The sequence below is a fragment of the Centruroides sculpturatus genome, unplaced genomic scaffold (genome assembly GCF_000671375.1).
Source record: "Centruroides sculpturatus isolate CEXI.00-Female unplaced genomic scaffold, Cexi_2.0 scaffold255, whole genome shotgun sequence".
NCBI lineage: Eukaryota > Metazoa > Arthropoda > Arachnida > Scorpiones > Buthidae > Centruroides > Centruroides sculpturatus.
This window is the reverse complement of record NW_019384705.1, coordinates 87,723-111,521: the sequence shown is the minus strand read 5'-3', so window position 1 is coordinate 111,521 and position 23,799 is coordinate 87,723. Positions and strand designations below refer to the sequence as shown.

General features: G+C 30.7%; 2 protein-coding genes across 4 annotated transcripts in view; both read left to right on the top strand.

Annotated features, from left to right (window-relative positions):
- The window catches only part of LOC111627648, a 26,404-nt gene extending 2,605 nt beyond the window's left edge, over positions 1 to 23,799 (top strand). For 2 of the 3 annotated variants that reach the window (XM_023371239.1, XM_023371237.1), the window contains exons 2-7: positions 5,685 to 7,243; positions 12,520 to 12,646; positions 14,959 to 15,070; positions 15,157 to 15,232; positions 22,354 to 22,680; positions 22,757 to 23,799. In XM_023371239.1, coding sequence (XP_023227007.1) covers positions 5,860 to 7,243; positions 12,520 to 12,646; positions 14,959 to 15,070; positions 15,157 to 15,232; positions 22,354 to 22,680; positions 22,757 to 23,199 — 2,469 coding nt within the window. In that variant the 5' untranslated portion in view covers positions 5,685 to 5,859 and the 3' untranslated portion in view covers positions 23,200 to 23,799. Of the gene's footprint in view, positions 1 to 5,584; positions 5,615 to 5,684; positions 7,244 to 12,519; positions 12,647 to 14,958; positions 15,071 to 15,156; positions 15,233 to 22,353; positions 22,681 to 22,756 lie in introns of those variants that run through there. The other variant, XM_023371238.1, reaches the window with a different exon arrangement.
- Positions 13,461 to 14,720, top strand: LOC111627651. The gene is made up of 2 exons (XM_023371247.1): positions 13,461 to 13,642; positions 13,719 to 14,720. The coding sequence occupies exons 1-2, from the start codon at positions 13,516 to 13,518 to the stop codon at positions 14,159 to 14,161; spliced, it is 570 nt and encodes a 189-aa protein (XP_023227015.1). The 5' UTR covers positions 13,461 to 13,515; the 3' UTR covers positions 14,162 to 14,720.

Here is a 23,799-nt window from a genome sequence, read left to right as displayed (position 1 = left end):
GTCTGTTCATCTGTCTATCTTTCCTTAATCTAGAGAACAGAGTTAGATAGATGAACGTCAAGACTAGATACAGAAAGCTTAGAGACAGGAGGTCCTGATTAACTATATGCAAACTTCTGATTGCAAACCGGAAGTTACGTTATTTCAATTCAAAACTTTTCCCCTGAAAGGAGTTAGGTAGATGACTGGCACGACTCTATTGCTAACAAAAAAGTATGATGTACAGAGGCAGACACCTACTAATTTGAGGGGAGAGCATATATTTTAAATGAAATAAATTAAAAATATTATTAAAAATTGCAGCCTGGCATTGTGATGATGTCACAATAAATAATTAGAAATTAATTTATTGCTGAGATTTAGATTAATTTTATTTAGATCTTAAGATAGTCATTTGAAAAATGATTTTTCAAATAATTATCAGAGTATTGCATTGCATAGCAGCTTCCTTACAATATAAAATTTTGAAATATTTCATTATAAAACATTTTATTTGTATTAGAATATATAATAGTACCCATATGTAAATTCTAATTGCTTACTCCTTTATAGAGAGAGAGAATTATATGATTTTCTTTTTCTTTGTATCTTAGTATTCGAGATTATATATATATATATATCTGGATCATAGATCAGACCAGAAGTATATAGGTGACTGGCACACTTACAGCTAACTGTTTTTGTGAAGATAAAGTAAAGATGTAAAGAATTTCTGTTAAGTTCTAGTATTTTCAGGCTTTTCAGCCTTTTTTTAAATATAGCAACATATTATGTATGGCTAACTGGTAACATACTTAATAAATAAAAAGCAATTCTGTCTATAAATGTTAATGAGTCTACTACATATTTATTAATACAGAGGGTGATTTGCTAATTATGACTCATGATAGGATATCTTTTGTTCTACTTGGGGAATATAAATCAAATTTTGAAAACTGGTAGATGCTACTTTTTGCATTCTAAGAATGTTTGAGTTCAATTGTTCTAAAAATGGAGGCAGCAGTTGTGAGCAAAGTTGACATACACATCAAGCTTCTTTCCAAAAGGTCTTTCATCCCTATCTGTCATAAAAGCCCTCAAGAAAAATGAAATTGAAGTTTCTCAGTTTACAGTTATCAGAATTCTTGGTAACAAAACAAAAAAGTAACAAGCGAATGCTTCTGGTGAGTTACACCCAATATTTCCTAGGGCTCACAAATCTTGAAGTAAGGAGAAGATAAGGAAAGTTAAGGAAATAATTAGAAAAAAAATCCACCTAACCAGAAGACCATAGCAAAATGTCTGGGTATATTTCAGTTCACAGTTAATGCCATTATATATGAAGATCTGCAAGCAGCTACTAAGAAAAAAGCATCTGCACATCATCTCACATCTTTACACAAATAAAACCAAAAGACTAGCACAAATAAGCTCTATGAGAGGCATCTGGCTGGAGGAAAAAGCAAGTACTGTACATGGCCACCCTAGATGAAGAGTTTATATACCTTGATTACTGTAATAGAACTCGAAAAATTCTGTACATGCAGCCCAAGCAGGAAGTGCCAGAAGAATGGCTTGTCAAATATCACAGAAGGTGGCCTGAAGGATTTATGATTTGTTTTATTTTAACTCAATTATTGGGTTGTTTGGAAAGTAAGTTCGTTTTTCTTCCATGGAAAAAAACACAATATTTTTATAATAAATAAACATTTTATTGAATTATATATCAACCATTTTGGTCAAATACCTGTTGTTATCACTTCTGGTAGTAACATAATTTCACATTCATAAAAGTTTTGATCGTTGCTTACAAAAAACTGATCCAAGTGATTTTTGACATCGTTATTTCAAGTAAATGTCTTACAGTTAAAAAAAATTTGTATAGACCGGAACAAGTAATAATCTGAGTGTGGCAAAAGTAATAATCTCGATCTGGCAAATATGGTTGGTGTGATAGCACATCCCATCTAAGTTATAACAGTTTCTGACCAGTTACCAAACTTGTGTGAAATTTGACATTATCGTGGTAAAACACTACACCTGTTTTGTTGATCAATTCTGGCCACCTTTTCTGTTTGATGATATTAGTCAATTTGTTTACTCGATGGCAGTACACTTTCAAATCAATTGTTTAATTGTCTGATAAAAGCTCCAAAAAAAAATTTCTTTAAAATCCCACCAAAGAGAGCATCTCTCTTTAAGAACATGTGGAACCCATATATCAAGCTTTGAAACGAAACCAATTTGTTTCAAGTAATCATAAACAGTTCAATTTGACAAATTTAATCTCTTAGTGATTTCACGTGTTGTTATTTGGCAGTTTACTTCAATCAGTACCTTTATTTTGTTTTCATTGGCTTCAACTGGCCATCCAGAACATGGTGCATCTTCAATATTGAAATTGCCAGAATGAAATTTTATAAACCATTTTTGGCACTGTCGTTCTGTCAATACATCATCTCCATAAACGTCACACAATTTTTTTCTCGCTTGAACAGTATTCTTACCTTTTTGGTAATAAAAGAGCAAAATATGCTGAAAATGCAACTTTTGATCTTCCATATTTGATGGGACACAAAAAATAAACAACTGTACAAAATCAAACAAAATTTTTTTACAAATAAGGCTTAAAATGTTAGTTGTCAAAATATATAATGATAATATGGTTTAGAATGAAAATGGCAGGAAAAATATGACTAATCTGTCTAGTGGTAAAAAAAAAACTAACTTACTTTTCGAATAATCTAATAAATAAAGATAATTGATGAAAAACTAGCCATGCGTCTTTGAAATACACTATAAAACTAGTGTTTAATAAGTCAGGATTTATGATTGTTGGAGGAATGATAGGCCAGAAACACTTCCTCTTATCAGAGTGCCAAAAATTGTGTAAGTTAATGCTAATTACTTTGTGGAGAACATTTTGAAACCATATTTGGAATGTGAGATTCCAAAGCTGTATCCTGTAGAAGAAGCCAAAGTGACTCTTCACTATGACAAAGTGTCTAGTCACACAGATATGCAGCCGCTTATCCCAGAAGTTAAAGGCTGAAGGTGGACTGAATCACATTCCTGCAGAGGATATACCCACCAAAGCACCTGACATCAGTTCCATGGATTTCTTTGGATTTGGTTTCCTGAAGTAACATCTTTCTTCATAAGGCTACAACATTAGATGGTCTTTGAAAAGTAATTCAACAGGAGTGGTCATTGGCATCAGTCGAAACTTGCAAGATCTTCAAATCATGGAAACAATGATATGCAGCTGTGAGCCTATCAGATGGGGAACACATCAAGCAGACAAAAACAATTTATCGACAGGTGCTTTGTGAAAGAAACTAAGCGAAAAAGTGAGTCATAAGTAGGAAATCATCCTCTGTATTCTCCTGAGGATGACAGATAAGCAAACTACAAGTTTTCAAATTGTTTTAACATATATTTAATAAACTCATTAACAATTATAGACAAAGTTTCTTATTTATAACTTTTTGATGTTGAGTACCACAAATGTCTAATGAGAGCATACCTGCTTGGCATTGCTAGAGTTGCAGATTTGACTCTCATTCTAAATGTTTTCTTTTAGATGTTTCTAAATTATTTCTTAATTGATTAATTTTAATCATTAAATTTATTATAAGATGGTCATATTGTTTGCCTTTAGGCTGGGAACATACAAGCATATAAAATACATCCATTATGATGACATTGCCTAGACAACACATGAGTGTGTAATGTATGCCTGTATGTTGGATGTACTGTAGAAAAGTACTTTTGTCAAAGTTCTTAGACATCATGTTATTTGGCAGTATTTGAAAGAAAGTATTGTTTTATTTAGCAGAAAATATTTAAAATCTAAATGTAAAGAAAGGAAGTGGTAGGTTTATCTCATAAAAAGTAAGCATCTGAGAGGTCATTTTTATTCTTTATTTGTGCATCTTAGAGAAGACTCTGAGATGCTTTTTTCATTAAGCCAGAATGTCCAAAATTTCATTTGATGAATTATTATCCTGAACTAGTGATGTGCCGTATATCCATATCAGTGGATATCCGAGGGAAAAAAGATCCGTATCCGTATACATTACTTTTTAGCGGATCTTTAATGGATCTTTTATCTTAATGAATTTCATTATTTATATGAAATTTTAAAGATAGGTAGCAACAAAATACTAATAACTTCAGTTCAAATCACTTTTTATTTCTTAAAATCACATATTTGGCACATTCATATTGCAAAAATTTTATCATCTTTATCAATTTTATCATATTGCAAAAATCATTTACTATCATAAAATATTTCCATACTACACTGCTAAACTTTTTTGTCAATATTGTTTTTATTTTAATTTAACTCAACACTCTCCAAAAACACAAATGTAATCTATGCTATCCCGTGTCATACTAAACTATAAACAAAAACATGTCGCATTACTAACACAAAGTGTTAACTATTGGTCCAAGGTCACATGCACCGGCACCGGCTGGATACAAAAGTTGAGATCCGTATCCGTATCCACAGATATACATTTTTAATGATCCGGCACATAACTATCCTGAACCTACAGCAATCCATGCTGTATTTTTTGTTTTTGTTCTTGTAATTGTCATGTACAGTATTCTACAATAATGATATTTTCTCAACTTCACATATTAACATTTCACTATTGTTAGACATTTTTATACAAAATGGACATTAAATTTTGTGTCTATGTGGCCACTTGCACTCTCTTCTATTGTATGCAACAGTGTATGTTGACAATGCTTGACATCCATTCTAACTTGAGTATGTCAATAAGATCAGTGCTTTTTTTTTGGAGAAAAAGGTGGTGGAATGCTCATCTCATTACTAAAAATATATTACATGCATCGTACACAAGATTCGGCACACAAGCAGGAGCAGGACCGTCTTAATAATTTTGTTGCCTATCTTCTACGCTCAACACAGTGATTCAACATGGACCAAACATCAAATTTTCAAAACTTTTCTTAAAACTTTTAAAATATATCGAAAAAAGGTGGTGGAATGCCATTCCATTGCGTTCTATGACCAAAAAAGTACTGAATACGATAGTGTATGTCTATTCCACATCCATTAAAAAGTATACATGTTGAATGTGTATGATCTGTAATAGAAAACATAACAACAATACAACACACAAATTGATTTTATTTTTTAATGAACATACTTTATATGCTTATGTGTCTCCAGCCTTAGTATGAAATTTTTTGGTTTAATTAAAAATATATACAGTTTTTATAAATTCTTTTTATTTGTTCACTAATATAGTGTTTTATAATGTAGTTATGTTGTTAATAGAATTTTAACTAATAAACAATTATTTATCATGTTTTTGATTGAAAGATCTGTTTATTAAAAATAAATAAAACTTCTAACTTCTATTTGAAAAGTTATAATTTATTTTAATTCTTATTAAAAATAGTAGAATAACAATTAAAATTTGATTTTATATTTTATCTTATGTTTAATCTTTGTACAATTATGTTAAGAATGAAATTTAAGTTAAATGTAAATAAAAAGACTATAATGAAATAAAAATTATAATCAGTAAAATTTAAGCATTGTATTATGACATAATAATTGAAATCTGGTTTATTGATTCATATTTAATTTCAAATTGTAATGCATAAAATTTCATTTTATATGTAATTTTAATAAGTTTTACTAAATTTATTTATTTATTTTTCAGAAAATGTGAAAAATTACCAAATTGGAACTTAACTCTGGTGTATTTTAATAGTATGAAGATAGATATCAGAATTCTGGAGTAAATAAAAACATGACATGACATGACATATATATTCTATAATATACTTTTAAACAAATGAATTAAACCAGATCTAAGTTTAGCTTAATCTGAAAACATGAGTTATCAGAATTCCTTGAGTAGAAAAAAGAAAACTCGCTCATCGAAAAGTTTTTCGTGGAAAAAATCTTTCAATTTATCAAAATTTTTACATCATAAGCAAAATCTTCCATTTGATGAGAAATTATGTGATATCAATACAAGTGATTACAGTTCCTGCTCCTGTTCATCTGAATCTAGTCTTGGATGTAGTACTGTTAGATCTGAATCAGTTTGTAGTGATAGAGACAGACTTAGTGATGTAGATCTTAATTTTGAATCAGAAGATGACTTAGATTCTAACGAGGAAATAAAACGAGATACGAGGAGGACTCGGATGTTAAAACATAAAAATGTTATTGTAATAATTCCAGAGCATAATATTTCTGGATATACAAGAGATGAATTTTATCTAGAATTTATAGATGATCCTTTATTTATTCCTCATACAAGCTGCTTTACTGATCATATTAGTGAGATAGTATCAGTTGAACCTCATGGAGCTAGATTTTTTAAAGAAAATCCTGCACTTATCTATTTGCCAGTGAGAGGGAAGATAAATAACAAAGATAAAATTATATGTCTTTGCAGTAATACATCACGAGAATCCATACCACAATGGGAAAGGATTCCAGAAGAAAATTTTACTTTCAAATCTGGCAGGGTTATTATTAAAGCGCATCATTTCAGTTTATTTACAATAGTTGCAGAAAGATCTTTTCCCGAAGTTCATGTGGGAATTACTACATTAGGTGGCATGTTACAGATAGATGATGTTCCAGGAGTAGAGATAAACATTCCTCCTGGAGCTTTAGGTGAAAATGTCACAGTTGTTGTTCGAGTACTATATGATAATGAACCACGAAACCAATATTCACTTCATTCAAATTATAATACAAAAGCTTTAGCATCACCCATTATAATGGTTGGACCACATGGATGCCAGTTTAATACTTTATTTGATCCAGTGACAGTTCGTTTACCAATTCCACATTATCACCAGATTAAGTGCCATTTTGGGAAGAAAGCGCGATTGACTGTTTGGAGAAGTGCCACATCAGAAAATGAACCTCTGTACTGGGAAAGGTTAGATGTAGAAACTGTTATTGATTATAATCATGGTGGTTGTGTGACTATTTCCTTTCCAGTTGATCATTTTAGTTTCTTTAAAGTATTATGGGATGTATTAACTTCCTCTTTATATGAAGCAAAATTGGGTGTAGCATATTTTTATCCATATATTTCATTTTCAATGATGTGTCAGGCTTGGATGGAAGAAAATAAAGATAACCAAAGCTTTGGATTAGAAGTGATTTGCTATAGGAGTGATAAGAAACTACCAGAAGCTACAAACTATAAACACAAAGTTGGAAGCAGTTTAAAACCAAAACTTATAAGGCCAGGTAAGCATTGATTTAAATAGTTGTGCTATCAATAATCTTTTGTAATTTATAATTGTTATAAATTAAGAGTATTGAAATACTTTATTTCTCAATTCTAAGATATTCTATGAGTTATTGAAATTGAATTTTCTCTCATTTTTACTTTCTCAACTCTGTTATATTTAACGGGGAAAGTACGGTGATCAGTTAAAAAAGATTTCCACAAGATTTTTACATTTTTAGACTTGGACCTTGAAACGTCGAGAATGCAAAAAAAAATTTGGGGGGATTTTTTCTGATGTATGAATGTTAATGTGTGTGTGGGGCAGGATTTTATTCACCCTCTTTGAAGCTTAATAACTCCTGTGCTTTTTGTTGAAAATTTCTAAAATTTTGCAGGGATGTTTGTGATGTATATTGGGGATTGATGCTATTAAATTTTGATGGTTAAAGATGGGGAGAATTTGTCATTATCTCAAGTAGGGTCAAACTTAATGATGATTTTGCTTATTATTAGCATTTACAATTTTTTATAAAACCCATCCCTACTCTCAAAGTGAAGCTCTCTGTTATTTTATAATAATTAAAAACAAAAAGTTTTTAATAATATCATAACATATGGCATCACACACACAGTTTTAAATGTTGCCAGGAAAGTTAAGCAACTTGTTGCTGGATTTTTTTACATAGGAAAAGATTTTTAAATAATCAATTATATTAAGTTTCATTACATACAACAAATTAGAAAAACACTTTAGATACCATGCTCTATTTTCATGCTTTTCTGTATATACAAAATTTTTTTTTCATTCTATATTGTAAGGTCATTTTATAATTTATCACTAAAAATGATTGATAAAGTTTAAATGGTTTTGAGACATTGTTGTATATGAGTTGTTGTATTAACAAGATGGGTCATGCTGTAAGTTGTGTGCTCATATCAGTGCAATATACTTGCACCATGAATGACTGAAGTTTCTAGAAGCAGTTGAGTGAGCATTGTTCATTTTCACTCATAGTTAGTCTGTAGGCAATTATAAAAGAAGCATATGTGCTGTTGCTTTGCTGGAATGATGTCTAATGTTAAATTCATTCAACATATTAATCTCAAATTCCTTGCAAAATTGAAGAAATTGTTGACCAGCTGTTGGAAACTGTTGCAGGGGTATAGCGATAATGTGATGTCATGTGCGAGTGCTTGAATGACACACACTCATGATCTTATGCCCATTTACTGGCCTCACTGCTATGTCTTCCAGACAGCACATGGTGGCTCTAGAAACATACATATGCCAAATAGGCCATGTTCAGTTGCCACCAGGTGGTGGAACTTTGGAGAAAATAGCCTTATTGGCTGGAATTTCCATATAAATCATTATTATATGGAAATTCACTCATTATTCACTAAAGTAATATAATATTACATTTGAATACAGAATAATATAAGTGAACAGCAGTAGGTACATTGTAGATTCCATGCAGAGCTGCATATAGAAGTCAAAGTCCATAAATTACATACAGGATAAGGTAATATGATATATGCAAACAGCAAGAGTACATTGTAGATTCTATGCAGAACTGCAAGATAATGGATAAAATCCATGAAATCAAAGTGAAATAAAATTAAGTAATATTACATCTAAATAAGACTAAGTACTCGCATGACATCAACTTCACAGGACTACGTACAGAAAAAACAAATACAGAATAATGTTAATAAACAGCAAATACAATACAATGTAGGTTCCATACAGAACCTCGTAATTGTGGATAAAATGCACAAAATTTATAATTAAATAAAATTAATAACACTATAACAAGGAAAAACAACATACTTGCACGACAATAAATTGCGCACGTAAAATAGTAATTACAAAGCTAACACGATAAGTAGACAGTCTTTAAGTCAAAGTCAGTGTTAGCAGTAGATTAGTTGGCTTGTGATCTGATTGATCTTTTTTGCAAGTCTTTTAAAGGCAGAGAATATCTCTTGGTTGGTCCAGACATTTGAGAGGTGGCATGGCCAAGCTATGTTCAATTCCTGCAGGAGTAGCCACAGTTCAGTTCTTCTGTTTCAGTCATCATACAATCAAAAATGTAGTGTTGAGATCCATCTGCAATCATACAGGTTGGGCACTGATTTGATGTTCTGTTTAAAAATCTGGCAAGGTACGTAGCAAATTTTCCGTGATTTGTAAATAATTGAGTTGTGTAGTAATCAGGAGTGAACCATTTTATTTTAAAGAAGCTTTTTAAGTTGGGGACAAATTGAAACATGATACTTTGGTTACTATCATTCCAACAATGTTGCCAATGGTTAATAGCTTCCTCCCATAGTAAGCGTCACAAAGTGAGATGACTGATTTTATCATAGGAAAAAGAAATGGTGGAGTTTAGTGCTGCAGCCTTTGCAAGAGAGTCAGCCCTCTCATTTCCTGTGAGTCCCTAATGGGATCTAACCCAAGAAATACTGATATTACATGTTGAGTTTCTGATTGAATTCCTTATTTCCACTGCCAAAGGATGAAGCTTAGTGCTACAGATAATGTTAAGGGCAGAGAGTGAATCTGTGTAGATTTGAATATCATAATGTATTAAATTATCACTAACCCAATCAATGGTCTTTTGAATCGCCAAAAGTTCTAATTGGAAAACAGTACAGTTTGTATGGAGACGATAAGCTTGATTGTGTATCTCTAATAGTTTGTTGAAAACCACAAAGCTACTTCCTACTTTACCATCAATTTTAGAACCATCTGTAAATACAGTGATATCCAAATTTGAATAGTGGTCAAGTATATTCGAATTGAGAATATATGGGGATATAGTGTTACAAAAAGGATAAGGTTGTTCACATTCATCAGGTGTTATTATTATTGATCCTGCTTGGATTGAAACTCCCCATTTAGGTTGTTGTATTTTCTTCTTATGCAAAATTTCTATATCAATAGGTAACTTACATGCAATTACTTGGAGACTATTGTTACTTGCGGTACGGAAGGCTTTTGTCAATAAAAGGAGTGCATGTTCTTGAGAGGATACTAGCTTTCTCTTTGTATGTATTTTATTTACTGCACATCCCCAAGTACCACATCCATATGTGGTAACTGGGAGAAAGATACTGTCATAAATGGTGGAGAGAGCTTCGGATGAAAGCCCCCAATCTTTTTTGGCCACTTGTGAGAATGCTTGTATAATGAGGCCGGTTTGATTTGTTACATATTCAATATATTTTTCCCAGGAAAGTCTGAAATCTAGTATAACACCAAGATATTTTAGTGTTTTTTCGACCTTGATAGTTTTACCATTCATCTTCAGTAAAGGAGGTCTTGAGTAAATGTTGCCTTTTCTAGGTTTAATAAATACAATAGCCTTTGTTTTGGTTGTGTTAAAATGAAGTTTGTTTTATTCCCCATTCATATATATGGGTCAACATTAAATTACCCCTATTTTCAAGATCTCTTAATCTTCCACCAAGAAGCAGCAATGCATCGTCTGCATAAGTGGTACAATGAGTTTGTCCAAAGTCTTCCCTCAGGAAAGAATCAAACATAATATTCCAAAGCCAGGGGTCCACAAACAGACCCCTGTGGACAACCTCTTGAGATGTCCTTGTGTACCTCATGTTGACCGTATTGGAAAATTGCCTTTCTGTTCTTAAAGTAGTCAAGCAGGAATTTTAACAAATTACGGAGGCAGCTGATTCTTCGTAGTTGCTGAGTCACTAGGGGCCACCAGGCACTATCAAATGCCTAGCATGTGTATACAATGTAAAAATGTAAATAACAGTTACTCTGGTCTTACACAGTGTGGTGGACATATGTAAACTTCTATGCCTAGAAATTGGCAATTGCCAACTTGGTATAATATTCATACCCAGTTCTCTGTACCCACAGGTTGTAGTGGGCACATGCTTTCTCTTGTTTTGCAGCTTGACAAGTATTTGTAATGTAAATAATGTATATAACTGTTTCTAATCTTATACTTTGTTATTCAAAATTGGTATTCTCTATACAATACCAAACATGTTACCCTGTATCTGCAAGTCTAAAGGGGCAAAAGTCTATTTTCTGTCAGAAACTTGGCTATTTGCTGAGTTGTAAATGCTATTTATAACTGTTTCTACTTGTAAACTTTGTTATTTGGATCAATATACTCTGTCAAATAACCATATCAGCAAAGCAGTACCTGCAATTTTGGTGAACATATGTCTATTTTCTGTCCAGAAGCTTGGCAAAAGTCTGTATTGTATATAGCTGTACATAGTTGTTTTTCATATCCACAAGTGGTGGTGAGGGCGAGTTTCATGTCGCTTGGAAGTTCTTCAAGTTTTGTGTTCTCTATTGTATAATGTCCTTGTTGATGTTCAACATTTGTATACACTGTTTGTTTCCTGTTTATCTGTACCCACAAGTGGTAATGGGTTTTGCGCACAAATTTTGTATTCATGTTACACTTTGTATTCAATCTTTTGTTACATTTTGTTGGTTTTGATAAATAAAACAATGCAGACATGAGCCATCCCCCTTCATCCCCTTTTCTATCTTTCTTTATACTTTACCTTTGCCTCTTTTCTAAATATTACTTTTCTCTTTATTTCATACCTGGGCAATACCTCTGAGTAGTTCTGGGTCTCATCCGCTTGGCACTAGAAGTGTCAATAGAAGTGTGGTTCTAACCAACTGAAAGAGTAAGTGAGGATGAAGAGACACAATTTGTGCAGAATGATGCTTGGATTCTCCATCAGGACAGTGCTTCACCCCACAATGCATTGTCTGTAAAGCATTATCTGGCTGATAAAATCCCAGTGGTGCAGCATTCATCTTTTTTTAAGTATCTTTGAATTTTTTTAATCTCCAGAATACCAGATAAAAATTTCACAAAAATAAAAATATTTATTTTGTCAAAATATTAAAATTCTGAAGATAATGAAACTCAAAAATTACACAGAAAAAAAATTATAAATTTAACCAAAGTGAGTTTGAAATGTGAACAATGGTTTTTTTTTTTTTTTTTGTACATGATGTCCTTATGTTTGAGGATCTAGCTGATGAAGTCTAATTAGTTTAAGTGAAACTCCTTTTATTTGCACTTTTGTTTTGAAAAGAAAGTTAATGTTACTTAATAACATTGCAAGTGATTTTTAATTTCTAGCGATGAAATAATTGGAAAATATAAATATTTTTATTTATTAAGTATTATTTAAAGTTATAAATATTATGCAATATATATTATAATGTATGCAAAAAGTCTGTAATTGAAATGAATAAAATAGAAAATTGGTTTTTTTATTTTAGGATGCATTACTGTAAAATTGAAGTCCGAGTTGTTTGAGGCAAATGTGGATGCAGGAGAAGATTTATCACTATTGAAGATTGAGCCAGATTTTCGAGGAAGAGAATTTGAAAAACAGTTTGCTTGCAGGTAATGTTACAGATAAGCTTGAACTGAATATTTATTTTGTAGAAATATAAAATAGTTGTTTTATATGTTGTACTTAAATTTACAAAATAAGTTAATACTATAAATAAGACAATTCTATAAAAATGAAAAAATATAGTAGACCCCCTATAACACTGTAGATAATTCCGTGTTATATGAATTCCATATTGTACGAGTTGCTTAGATTTTACAAATATGTGAGCCGTTTACAGCCCGGCACGCATATTTGTAAAATCTAAGTGACTCGTACAACATGGAATTCATATAACACGGAATTATCAACAGTGTTATAGGGGAGTCTACTGTATATATTTGTACAGTCAGAACAATGTTAAGATCACAAGAGTGCTGGATTGTGGATGCCCACAGGGCTCGAACTCTGGTCCACTATTTTGGAACCTGGCATACAACCAATTTCTGTGTATTGAGAAAGGACCAGGTATACTAGAAATAGTATACCTGGTCCTTTCTCAATGCCAAAAAAACGAGGGCAATTATTTTTACAAAAGGTCGTACACCGGACCTTTACAAGAGAACTCCCATGATAAAAATGGGAAATGAAACCATTAGGGTGGATAAACAATTGCAATACCTTGGTATCATCCTTGATAACAGACTTACCTGGCTCCCACACACAATCTCAACAAGAAACAAGTGCATCAACTTGTTTAATGCCCTAGCTCGTGTTGCTAGATCAACTTGGGGACTTAATAGTGAAGCAATCGAAATAATATATAAAGGAGCGCTCATACCAAGGCTGACCTATGCAGCGGCGGCCTGGTATTACNGGTGGAACACCTGAAGAATTTGTTCAATCGTTATACGAAGTAAGTCGATCAATTAGAATTCAGATGACTTCAACTAGAAGTGGAAGCGGATCACCTGGAGGAAGTAGCAGTGGAGCTTCAACTTCAAGAAAATGGTTATGGAATTTTAGTCCTACTAAATGGAGAGAAAAAGACGATTCTGATACTTCTGGTAATTTAATTATATTTTAGTTTTTGTTTATTTAGTTACATACAGTTATTTGTAATTTTATTTTTATAATTGATAGTGACAGAAACTAGTGTTAGTTCTCGCAAAAGATCAAATCCGAGCGGATCTAGTGGAAATAGTGCCAAAAAGAGACGAAGGCGTTTTTCAGACGTTTCGGAAACTATGTCCAGTTCAGAAGAATCTGTTGGAACCGAAGAAAATAGGAGAAATGAAAATAAACTGAACGACACAGATATGTGGAACATTTCATCATTAATGAATACAATGAATTGGCGTGCTTTAGGAAGAACCTTAGGGTTGGAAGAAAGTGTTCTGTTAAATATAGAGCATGCCTATAAAGCCACCGGCTTTAGAGAATGTGCCTATCAAATGTTGTTAGAATGGAAAGGACGTCAACCTCAAAAATGTACGTTTGGTACCTTGTATACGTCACTGTGCAAAGAAAACATGAATGGTATTGCCAAACAGTTGAGCGTCATGAAATTAGGAAATCAGGAGTAGTTTCAAATTATATGTATAATTTTCATATTGTTATTTTGTATAGCAGAAATTTTCATAAAATTAGATTATCATTTTAAAATATATTTTTGTAAATAAGTTTTTATATCTTTGTTACCTGAAAATCAATTCCAACATTGCATACCGAAAATGACGGAACTCCTGACATTCACAGTGATTCAGTCAGATAAATTATTGTTCATAATCATGAAAAATTTTTTAATAATCATTTAAGAAAAGATTATTAAATTGATAATATCAATATATATCATATAACATATATAATCATTTATTGTGTATCATTTTCAGTTGCTCACGGAAAATACATTTATTGTTGAGTTAACTTTTTTTTAAATATGTACTAAGTTAATGTTATTCATGTTACATTTTAACTTTGACCAGGAAATTTTCAGATTCATTGAATTTGAAGATTATTGTAATCTCTTTTTAATACCAATGTACAGAAGTATTGTGCAATGCCAGAAGAACAAAGTGATACCGAAGAATTTTTAATGAATACCTGATTAAATTTTAAATATATATCATTTAATTTTATGGCAATATTTGTCTCATTTCTGCTGAAAAAGACTGGACAAAATTGACTGTAACTTAACTCTATTATATGAAACCTGTACAATTTTGAAGAAGTTTATAAGAATTAATTTAATTCTTGTTATTAATAAAAAAATTATTATTTAAGTTCTGTTTTTGTAATTTGATTTCAACAACAAGGTTATTATTTTGTTTTATTATTTGATTTAAGTAAAACATTAATTTAACTATGCATATTTTTTTTTTAGGTTTAGACAAGGGAAGCCTAATGTTGAAAGAGGAACATTTGGGAAAGTTATAGTTGAAAGGAAACCCAAAGAAGGACCAAATGAACCACTCTTTGAATTTAATTTACATAAAGTATGTTTATAATAATTTATTAAAATGTTTAAATATAATGATGATAAATTTTTTGATATTTTAATAAATTTTTATGTTTATGTTAGAGTGGTGTTGAAAATGAAACATTTCCTCCTGATTCAACTGATCGTTGGTCTGTTGTGGCAATTAAAGAACTAGCAGGTATTTTTGACTTTTAAAAAAATTTACTTTATACTATAAGTTTAATAGATGTCAACTAGTATGAAATAAAGTAAAATAACAGTTATGCAACATGCTATATCTTTGTAAAAAATATTAGTGGAAATATTTATTGAAATCGTTATATGATAAAATCTGAGAAAGCAGAAATTTGTTGTTGTTTTGGCATTACCATCAAATTTTTCTCATAAAATGTTCTATCTAAGGAGGACATGTGAGACATGGAAGGAAAGCTGTATGTGCTATACCAGTGGTTCCCAAAGTGTGAGTTGTGAACCATATTTTGAAAAGAGTTTTGATTGGTTGCAAGAGATTTACACAATAAAACCATATTAACATACATTTATTTTATATTTACTACAAAAGATCAGTGTAAAATGTGCTAATTTTTCAGAAACTATCTTCTCAACTTTGGGCTCTGTATTCAAAACACACACTCTGTTCACTCATATTAGACCCTGATTTAGGCAGTAACTTGTTCAAGTATTGAATTGAAAAACTATAAACATCAAGAATGAAATAAAAGCCATCAATATTTATTTTATTTATAAACTGAAATATTTTGGAAACAGTGTAGTTAAATAATAATATGAATAACAATAAAGAGTTCATAAATTGTGTTATGTAATAAATGATCCTACTGTTTATGTTTCTCATTTATGTTTCTCATTTCTGCTGAAAAAGACTGGACAAAATTGACTGTAACTTACGGTTACCATACTAGTTCTCATTCTTGCCTTTTCACACAAGAGTTATGAGACCCATTTATTAGTAATTCAAGTGGTTACAGTTTTAAAAAATGTATAAAAAGAAACTAGTTAAAATTAAATAATAGACATTCAAACAGTAATAAATTTACAAAACATAAATATGAGTAAACTACAAAAAAAAATATCTACAGGGATAAGTGCTTTAAGTTAAACAACATAGCAATATAAAATTACAGTTAATACACTTGATATGGAACAATAAAGTGAGTAATCTTGAATATGTTCATTAAATTTTACAACAAATTTAGATTTAAACATTTTTCAGTCTTTCACTTGTCAGTGAAGAGTATCCTCCATTTTTTGATTGAGCTAGTGACTAGAGTGAATGTCATAATGAGTGTCTTCTATTGGCTACACTTTGATAGAAAATATTTTTATGTTTAAAAAGCAAAAACTTGCTCTACTCAATTTTTTATTCAGTTTTGACAGAAACTAGTTTTGAGAATTATTTTATGGAGAATCTATTATATTAAAATTAAGTTTTTAATTATAACTTCAAAATTATCTATACTAATATTATAAAGAGGTAAAGTTTGTAAGTTTGGATGTAGGAGGTAATCTCCGAAACTACTCATCCAATTTAAAAAACTTCTTTCACCAATATTTAGAATGGACCTCCAGGGTGGACATAAGCTGTATATTATTCCGTTAAACATTCATATAAATTAAAAGATATCATCTAGGATTAAGGCTTTTATGTCCAACAGATGGCGTTAACTCCACGAGTACAACAACCTGTTTGCTTTTCTGTGAGGATGAACTAAAGCAGATCATCTATCTATCTATATAAATAAAAATGTAATGTTCATTTGTTCCTACTGATTGCTTTGAAATTTTGACACAATGTTGCATTCGAATATGCAAGTGTTTTTATATAATATACATGTCAAAATTCCCCCCACTGGGGGGAGATGGACAGGATTAAGGCTTACAGTGAAGAACTTTGCTTCTATTTATGCTATTTTAGATGTGGTTTTTTGCGTTTTTGATTGCATTTTAATAGAGTACGTCAAGAGAATGTACACTAAAAAGGGATTTTTCGAAAAATTCCCCCTACGGGGGAAGTGTTATATATTTATAATAGATACATTTTGAGCCACAACAACATGTGGCGGGGTCTGCTTGTGTTATATAATTTGCTTTACAAAACTAGATTGTATTTAGCAGCAAAATTTGCCTTAAAGAATCATAAATAACACCAGTAACTAATCATGGATGTTAAGACTAACATTTTCAATTTTATCCACAGATCTTTAAGTCAAGGTTTTGATTTAATAGCGAGGTTGAGGCTGAAGGTTTAAACATCAAAATGTGTACGTTGGACGTTCAGCGACGCTTTTCTGTAAACCTAGAAGTTTGACAATGGTGTTTGGATAGTCAGTGGAATCATGCTCGACATTCCAAACACCATTGTCAAACTTCTAAGCTTACAGGAAAGTGGCACCAAATGTCCAACGTACATGTTTTCACGTTTTAAACTTCGGTCTCAACCTTGCTAATGCTTTTCAAATATCACTGAAATCAATACATGTCAAATATTGTTGCATTTTCAAATGTACTTATAAATGTAAATTTGGTGTGAGGCATCAGTATCACAAAATTAATTGATAATATGCACAAAACTATAATTAAATTGAGCAGTTGAGTGTTTAAATTTATAAACACGTTAAAAAATGTAATGATATTCGAAACACATCAATTTCAACAATATTTGAAAAGCATTCTGATTCAAAACCTTTGACCTGAACTTTGTGGTTAAGATCAAAAACGTTTGTCCTACTCTATGATTAGTTACTGGAGTTATTTATGGTTCTTTAAGGTGTTTTTTGGTGCTATATTCTTACACTCCAGTCTAAAGAACTGTTGTGAGTGCTAAATTTGATAATGTTTGAATTAAGATTTGATTAAAGAAATTATTTATTCTATACATTTGATTTATCGTTCAATTACCTAATTTAACTCTGTAACCTTGATTTTGATTTGTGTGTTACTAGCGTAATAAATTGATGGTACTATTAAGGTGTTAAATAATTTCATTTGTAGTTTTGAATTCATAATTTTTAATGATGAGCATAAATAAATAGAATTATTTATTAAAGTATTTATTTTTGTAGTGAGATTTTTCAAGTGCAGTTGAAAATTTCAATTCCAGTTAAATGTTATGCCTAAATATTTTATATCATCTACTAAGAGAAGAGTTTGGCCATTTAAGAAGAATGATTTCTCTTGACAGATTTACGTGATTTATAAATATAATTATTTTAGATTTTGGCACATTGATCGTTAGATATAAAGAATTCAAGTAATTAATTACTGTAATTATTTTACGTTGTAAGGCTATTCTTGTTGGAGCTAGTAATACTAAGTCATCAGCATGTAGAATATAGTGGTAGATTCGTCCAGAAGTCTGAATTCCTTTTGTATCATTCAGAAATAATTTATCCATATCATTTATGTAGAAATTAAATAATAGGTAAATTATTAATGGTAGTAAATCTTTTGAAGTAGAGTGACCAGGTTGATCTTTAGAATCTTTTCTATGTAAACTTTGTACTGTTGACCAGAATAGAGTGTTATTTTTATTTATAATTAACTGATTTTCTAGATATTTAAAATATTTTATCTTCTTAGATTTTAATAAGTTGTAATATATTGTTTTGATTTTTTTGTAGTTAATAAGATTTGCTTCTGAAGATATTCTCCTAAATTGCATTAGAGCTTTATTTTTCTTTAATTTTAAGGTATAACAGTCAAAGTCGTATCACGGCTTTTTAAATTAATAAGATTTTTTATTCTTTAACTTCTTTATATTTATAAATTTTTTAATTATATCTTCCAGTTGGGATATATTTCAGTTCCATTCTCTAGTACGATTTTAGGTAAATTTTTGATTATATCGCTAATTTGTAATTGAAATTGCTGGTAATCATTGATTATTTTTTGATGAGGTAGAGGATTTGTTTTTATGTACTTAGTTATTTGCAACTTCAAGGATAGTCTTAACAGGAAAATGATCAGCTAGGTCACAGTTTAATACTTGTATATTGACACACAGATCTAACGGCATTTCAGAACATAACCTCAAATCAATCACCAAACTTCCAGTATTAGTAACACAGGTGAATTCTGATGGATAATCTTTTCCCAATCTTCCATTTAAAATAAATAGTTGCATTTGATGAGTTTGTTTTAGTAATTGAAGACCCAGTTTATTATGTTTTTTGTCTTTTGATTCTTGTTTATTCTGAATTAAGATATTTGGTCCTCTGTATTCTGAATCCATAATTTGAGCAATTTGGGAATTAAAATATCCTGATATAAGTACTGTACTTGGATGATACTTTTCCATCTATCAAGGTTTTTGAATATTTCATTTATTAAGTCTATATGATCCAGCAGAATGTATACTAGCATAATTGTGATGAACTTTTTATCTAAGTATTTAATTTCTGTATTTGTAATTTGTAACAAGATTATTATATAATTATTAGTTTTTTGAATAAATTTTACAGAACCAATTTTTTTCTTTAAAATTAGACATAGTCTGCCATAAGGTCATTTTAGACCTTCTGGTTTGTGTGCAGCTGATAATATAATAGTATATTCTTCTTTATTTTTTTTTAATTATTTCTTTAGTTGGAGAGACTATCTATGTTTCGGTTATACCCAGAATGTTGGAATTATTTAGCAATTGTAAGAATTCATTAGTTGTTATTTTACTTATTAAGCCTTGATAGTTTCAATTTGTAATATTTAAATGAAGATTTTTTGAAAATTTATTATAGTTGTTATATTTTCTTTCTCTTCCTGGATAAAATATGTTGTTAGATTTTTCTGAAGGATATAAGAAAAACCTTCAGCATATACTAATTGATTCTGAATACAGAGGGCTGATCGCATTACATTAAGAGGCCTATGCCAAGAGGCCTATAAAAGTAATTTAAATACCGTGGCACCAGTTTTGATTATGCACAATCTGATGGCCATGTTGTGAAACTATAGCCCTACATCAGAGTTTCCACTGTAGATGATTTATTTGAAGAACATTCATGTCCAAACACTCCCATCAAACAATGACAGGCTTTCCATAAGCATGTCATTGTTTTTGGACGATGGCTTACCAGAGCTCGTTTCAATAGGCCAAATGCACAGTAGTCCACTGGAGTCGTGTAGGGTGACTTCACAGGAATGTCATCAAAAGGGATGGTATGGGTTCCCATTTCCTGTTCCAATACATGGATAAAATCTTGGGTCGATTTGGAGGTATGACTGGAAGCTGTCTTGATGCACCTATACATTTGTTTGGTCATTTCTGTACAAAGTAGGGATCTCTTCACAGTATAGAGATTCCAGAATGTTATTCTAGTAGTATGTCAAATTAATTTTAATGTTTTTTTTCAACTTTTCTGATGTTTAGTTTACCACAATAACAATAACCTGCAATGACCATAAAGCCTGACAGAAAAACATTTTGTGACATTCTTGAACCATTTTTGCTATGGTCTCCCATCTGATGGTCTGTAGTAAATTGCCCGTAATTTGTTACAATTGTTCATGTACATCCATGTTTCATCTAGCATGACTACAAACTGCCACTTGTTTACCGAAAGATACTTTTCGTAGCAGTTGGTCTTTTGTTCTTGGATGTGATGAGACAACAGCCTGTGAACTCGATCTTTATGTTTCAAATTCTTGTGAATTTGAAACATAAAGTTTCTCCTGTTTCAAATTCTTGTGAATGATGGCATGAACTATGGACTGGGCTATTCCAATACTCTGGGCAATACTTTGTTGAGTTTTTGGATTTGAACCACTGATCAGTCATCGCACTTTTGCTATCACCTCTGGTGTGCCGTTTCTTTTTCTGGGCCGAATTGAAACATTTGACAACGGTCCTAGCTCTTGCAAATCATTTCTTTTAAGAACTGACTGTATCCTATATCGTAAAACATTAAAACCACAATTTTTGCACATTTTAATTAATAATTTGAGTTTGCAAATATTTTGCTTCAGAAAGAGTAGTTACATAACCTGCCCAAAAGTCTGAAATTTTAAGTGGCATATTTGTGATAGATAAACCTTACTTATCAAAAGTAAAACTCAGAATATACAGCAGCACGTGAGCCAGTTGCTTTTATTCTATTTCCTACATCTGGAACTATGGGTAATATACAAATTGGCATTATGGAACACGATCAACCTTCTGTATACCTGTAGGTATTTTGATGATTTATTAATAGATAGATTTAATTGTATTCCTTGTTTTTTTAAGTCATGATAATATGGTAAAAGTAACTTTCTTCTCTTGCAGGAATTTTTGACTAGGTCAACTGACATATTTATATCTTACCACTCTCCTAGCAATTTTTTTTTTGTTTCAACTGCAAGGATTCTGTTTCTCAATTGGTCCAATTTCAATACTATATGTTTAATATTAATATTTGAATGGGGTATTGAATATATATATTTTATATCTTCTGATTTGCTACATAATATTTTTAAAGAATTTGAGAAAAAAGCTGATAATTCTTTTTGGGTTATTCCTTTAACTTATTTGAATAATCATATTATTATTATTCGTATTATTAGAAAGTGAGTCAAGCTTATATTGAGTTAGTTCCTTATCAAGACATAGTTTAGTTAGTTCAGATTCCATTTTTTCATTTCTTTCATTAGCCAGTTATAATTGCTTTTTAAAATCTTTTATTTTGTTTTGAATAGTGTTAATTTCTTCTCAAATTTATGAAAACTAATTTGACACACCAGTTTATCATTACTGGTGGTTATTAGATCAACTATTTTAAGTCATAAGTTTGCTGTTGAGATGTCTGATGATTCTGTATATAATAGTTCAAGCGAGGAATTTAAATTTAATTTCTCACCTGTTTGCGATAATAGTTCAGTTCTTCTAGCTTCTGTATATTCGGTAATAGGATTCATTTCCAATTCTATTGATTTTGCATTATTAGTCAATAGCTTTTGATGATTTAGAGGTGGTCTACTTCTCTTTATTGGAGTTTTTGTAAAGGTCTAGGATTCAGTTCTGTTCCAGAAATTAATAGCAGCAATAGGATAAACTTACTATTATTCATATTAGTCAAATATAAGTTAGCACTTTTCATCTATTAGTAATTACACAAACTTTGAAGGTGAAGAAAAATTGACAGCAGCAGCAATGGTTGTCGGAGCACCCCGCACAATATATTCAGATATATATGTGATCTATAAAACAAAAAAAAATTCACCTGAACATTTTATAAATTTATTACTTTATACACATTTTTTTCACAGATTTTATATGAAACATTTTTATTACAATTAACTTTTTATTAGGAACTTTGCACATCACTGAAGATAACAATTGGAAGAAGTTTGCTCGTCACATTGGTTTTACAAAAAACGAAATACAGACAAAATTAGCTTATTCAGCAGATCCCTTTCTTGCTATGGTAAATTTATACCAGACTCGTGGTGGAACACCTGAAGAATTTGTTCAATCGTTATACGAAGTAAGTCGATCAATTAGAATTCAGATGACTTCAACTAGAAGTGGAAGCGGATCACCTGGAGGAAGTAGCAGTGGAGCTTCAACTTCAAGAAAATGGTTATGGAATTTTAGTCCTACTAAATGGAGAGAAAAAGACGATTCTGATACTTCTGGTAATTTAATTATATTTTAGTTTTTGTTTATTTAGTTACATACAGTTATTTGTAATTTTATTTTTATAATTGATAGTGACAGAAACTAGTGTTAGTTCTCGCAAAAGATCAAATCCGAGCGGATCTAGTGGAAATAGTGCCAAAAAGAGACGAAGGCGTTTTTCAGACGTTTCGGAAACTATGTCCAGTTCAGAAGAATCTGTTGGAACCGAAGAAAATAGGAGAAATGAAAATAAACTGAACGACACAGATATGTGGAACATTTCATCATTAATGAATACAATGAATTGGCGTGCTTTAGGAAGAACCTTAGGGTTGGAAGAAAGTGTTCTGTTAAATATAGAGCATGCCTATAAAGCCACCGGCTTTAGAGAATGTGCCTATCAAATGTTGTTAGAATGGAAAGGACGTCAACCTCAAAAATGTACGTTTGGTACCTTGTATACGTCACTGTGCAAAGAAAACATGAATGGTATTGCCAAACAGTTGAGCGTCATGAAATTAGGAAATCAGGAGTAGTTTCAAATTATATGTATAATTTTCATATTGTTATTTTGTATAGCAGAAATTTTCATAAAATTAGATTATCATTTTAAAATATATTTTTGTAAATAAGTTTTTATATCTTTGTTACCTGAAAATCAATTCCAACATTGCATACCGAAAATGACGGAACTCCTGACATTCACAGTGATTCAGTCAGATAAATTATTGTTCATAATCATGAAAAATTTTTTAATAATCATTTAAGAAAAGATTATTAAATTGATAATATCAATATATATCATATAACATATATAATCATTTATTGTGTATCATTTTCAGTTGCTCACGGAAAATACATTTATTGTTGAGTTAACTTTTTTTTAAATATGTACTAAGTTAATGTTATTCATGTTACATTTTAACTTTGACCAGGAAATTTTCAGATTCATTGAATTTGAAGATTATTGTAATCTCTTTTTAATACCAATGTACAGAAGTATTGTGCAATGCCAGAAGAACAAAGTGATACCGAAGAATTTTTAATGAATACCTGATTAAATTTTAAATATATATCATTTAATTTTATGGCAATATTTGTAAATAATTTTGTATTATATTTCATTTTCATTTTAT

Bases quoted from the DNA above. Each gene is read 5' to 3' on its own strand.
- LOC111627651 (XM_023371247.1), top strand. From the start codon at position 13,516: ATGACTTCAACTAGAAGTGGAAGCGGATCACCTGGAGGAAGTAGCAGT. The intron at 13,643-13,718 runs GTAATTTAATTA...TATAATTGATAG, and splicing joins AGACGATTCTGATACTTCTG to TGACAGAAACTAGTGTTAGT.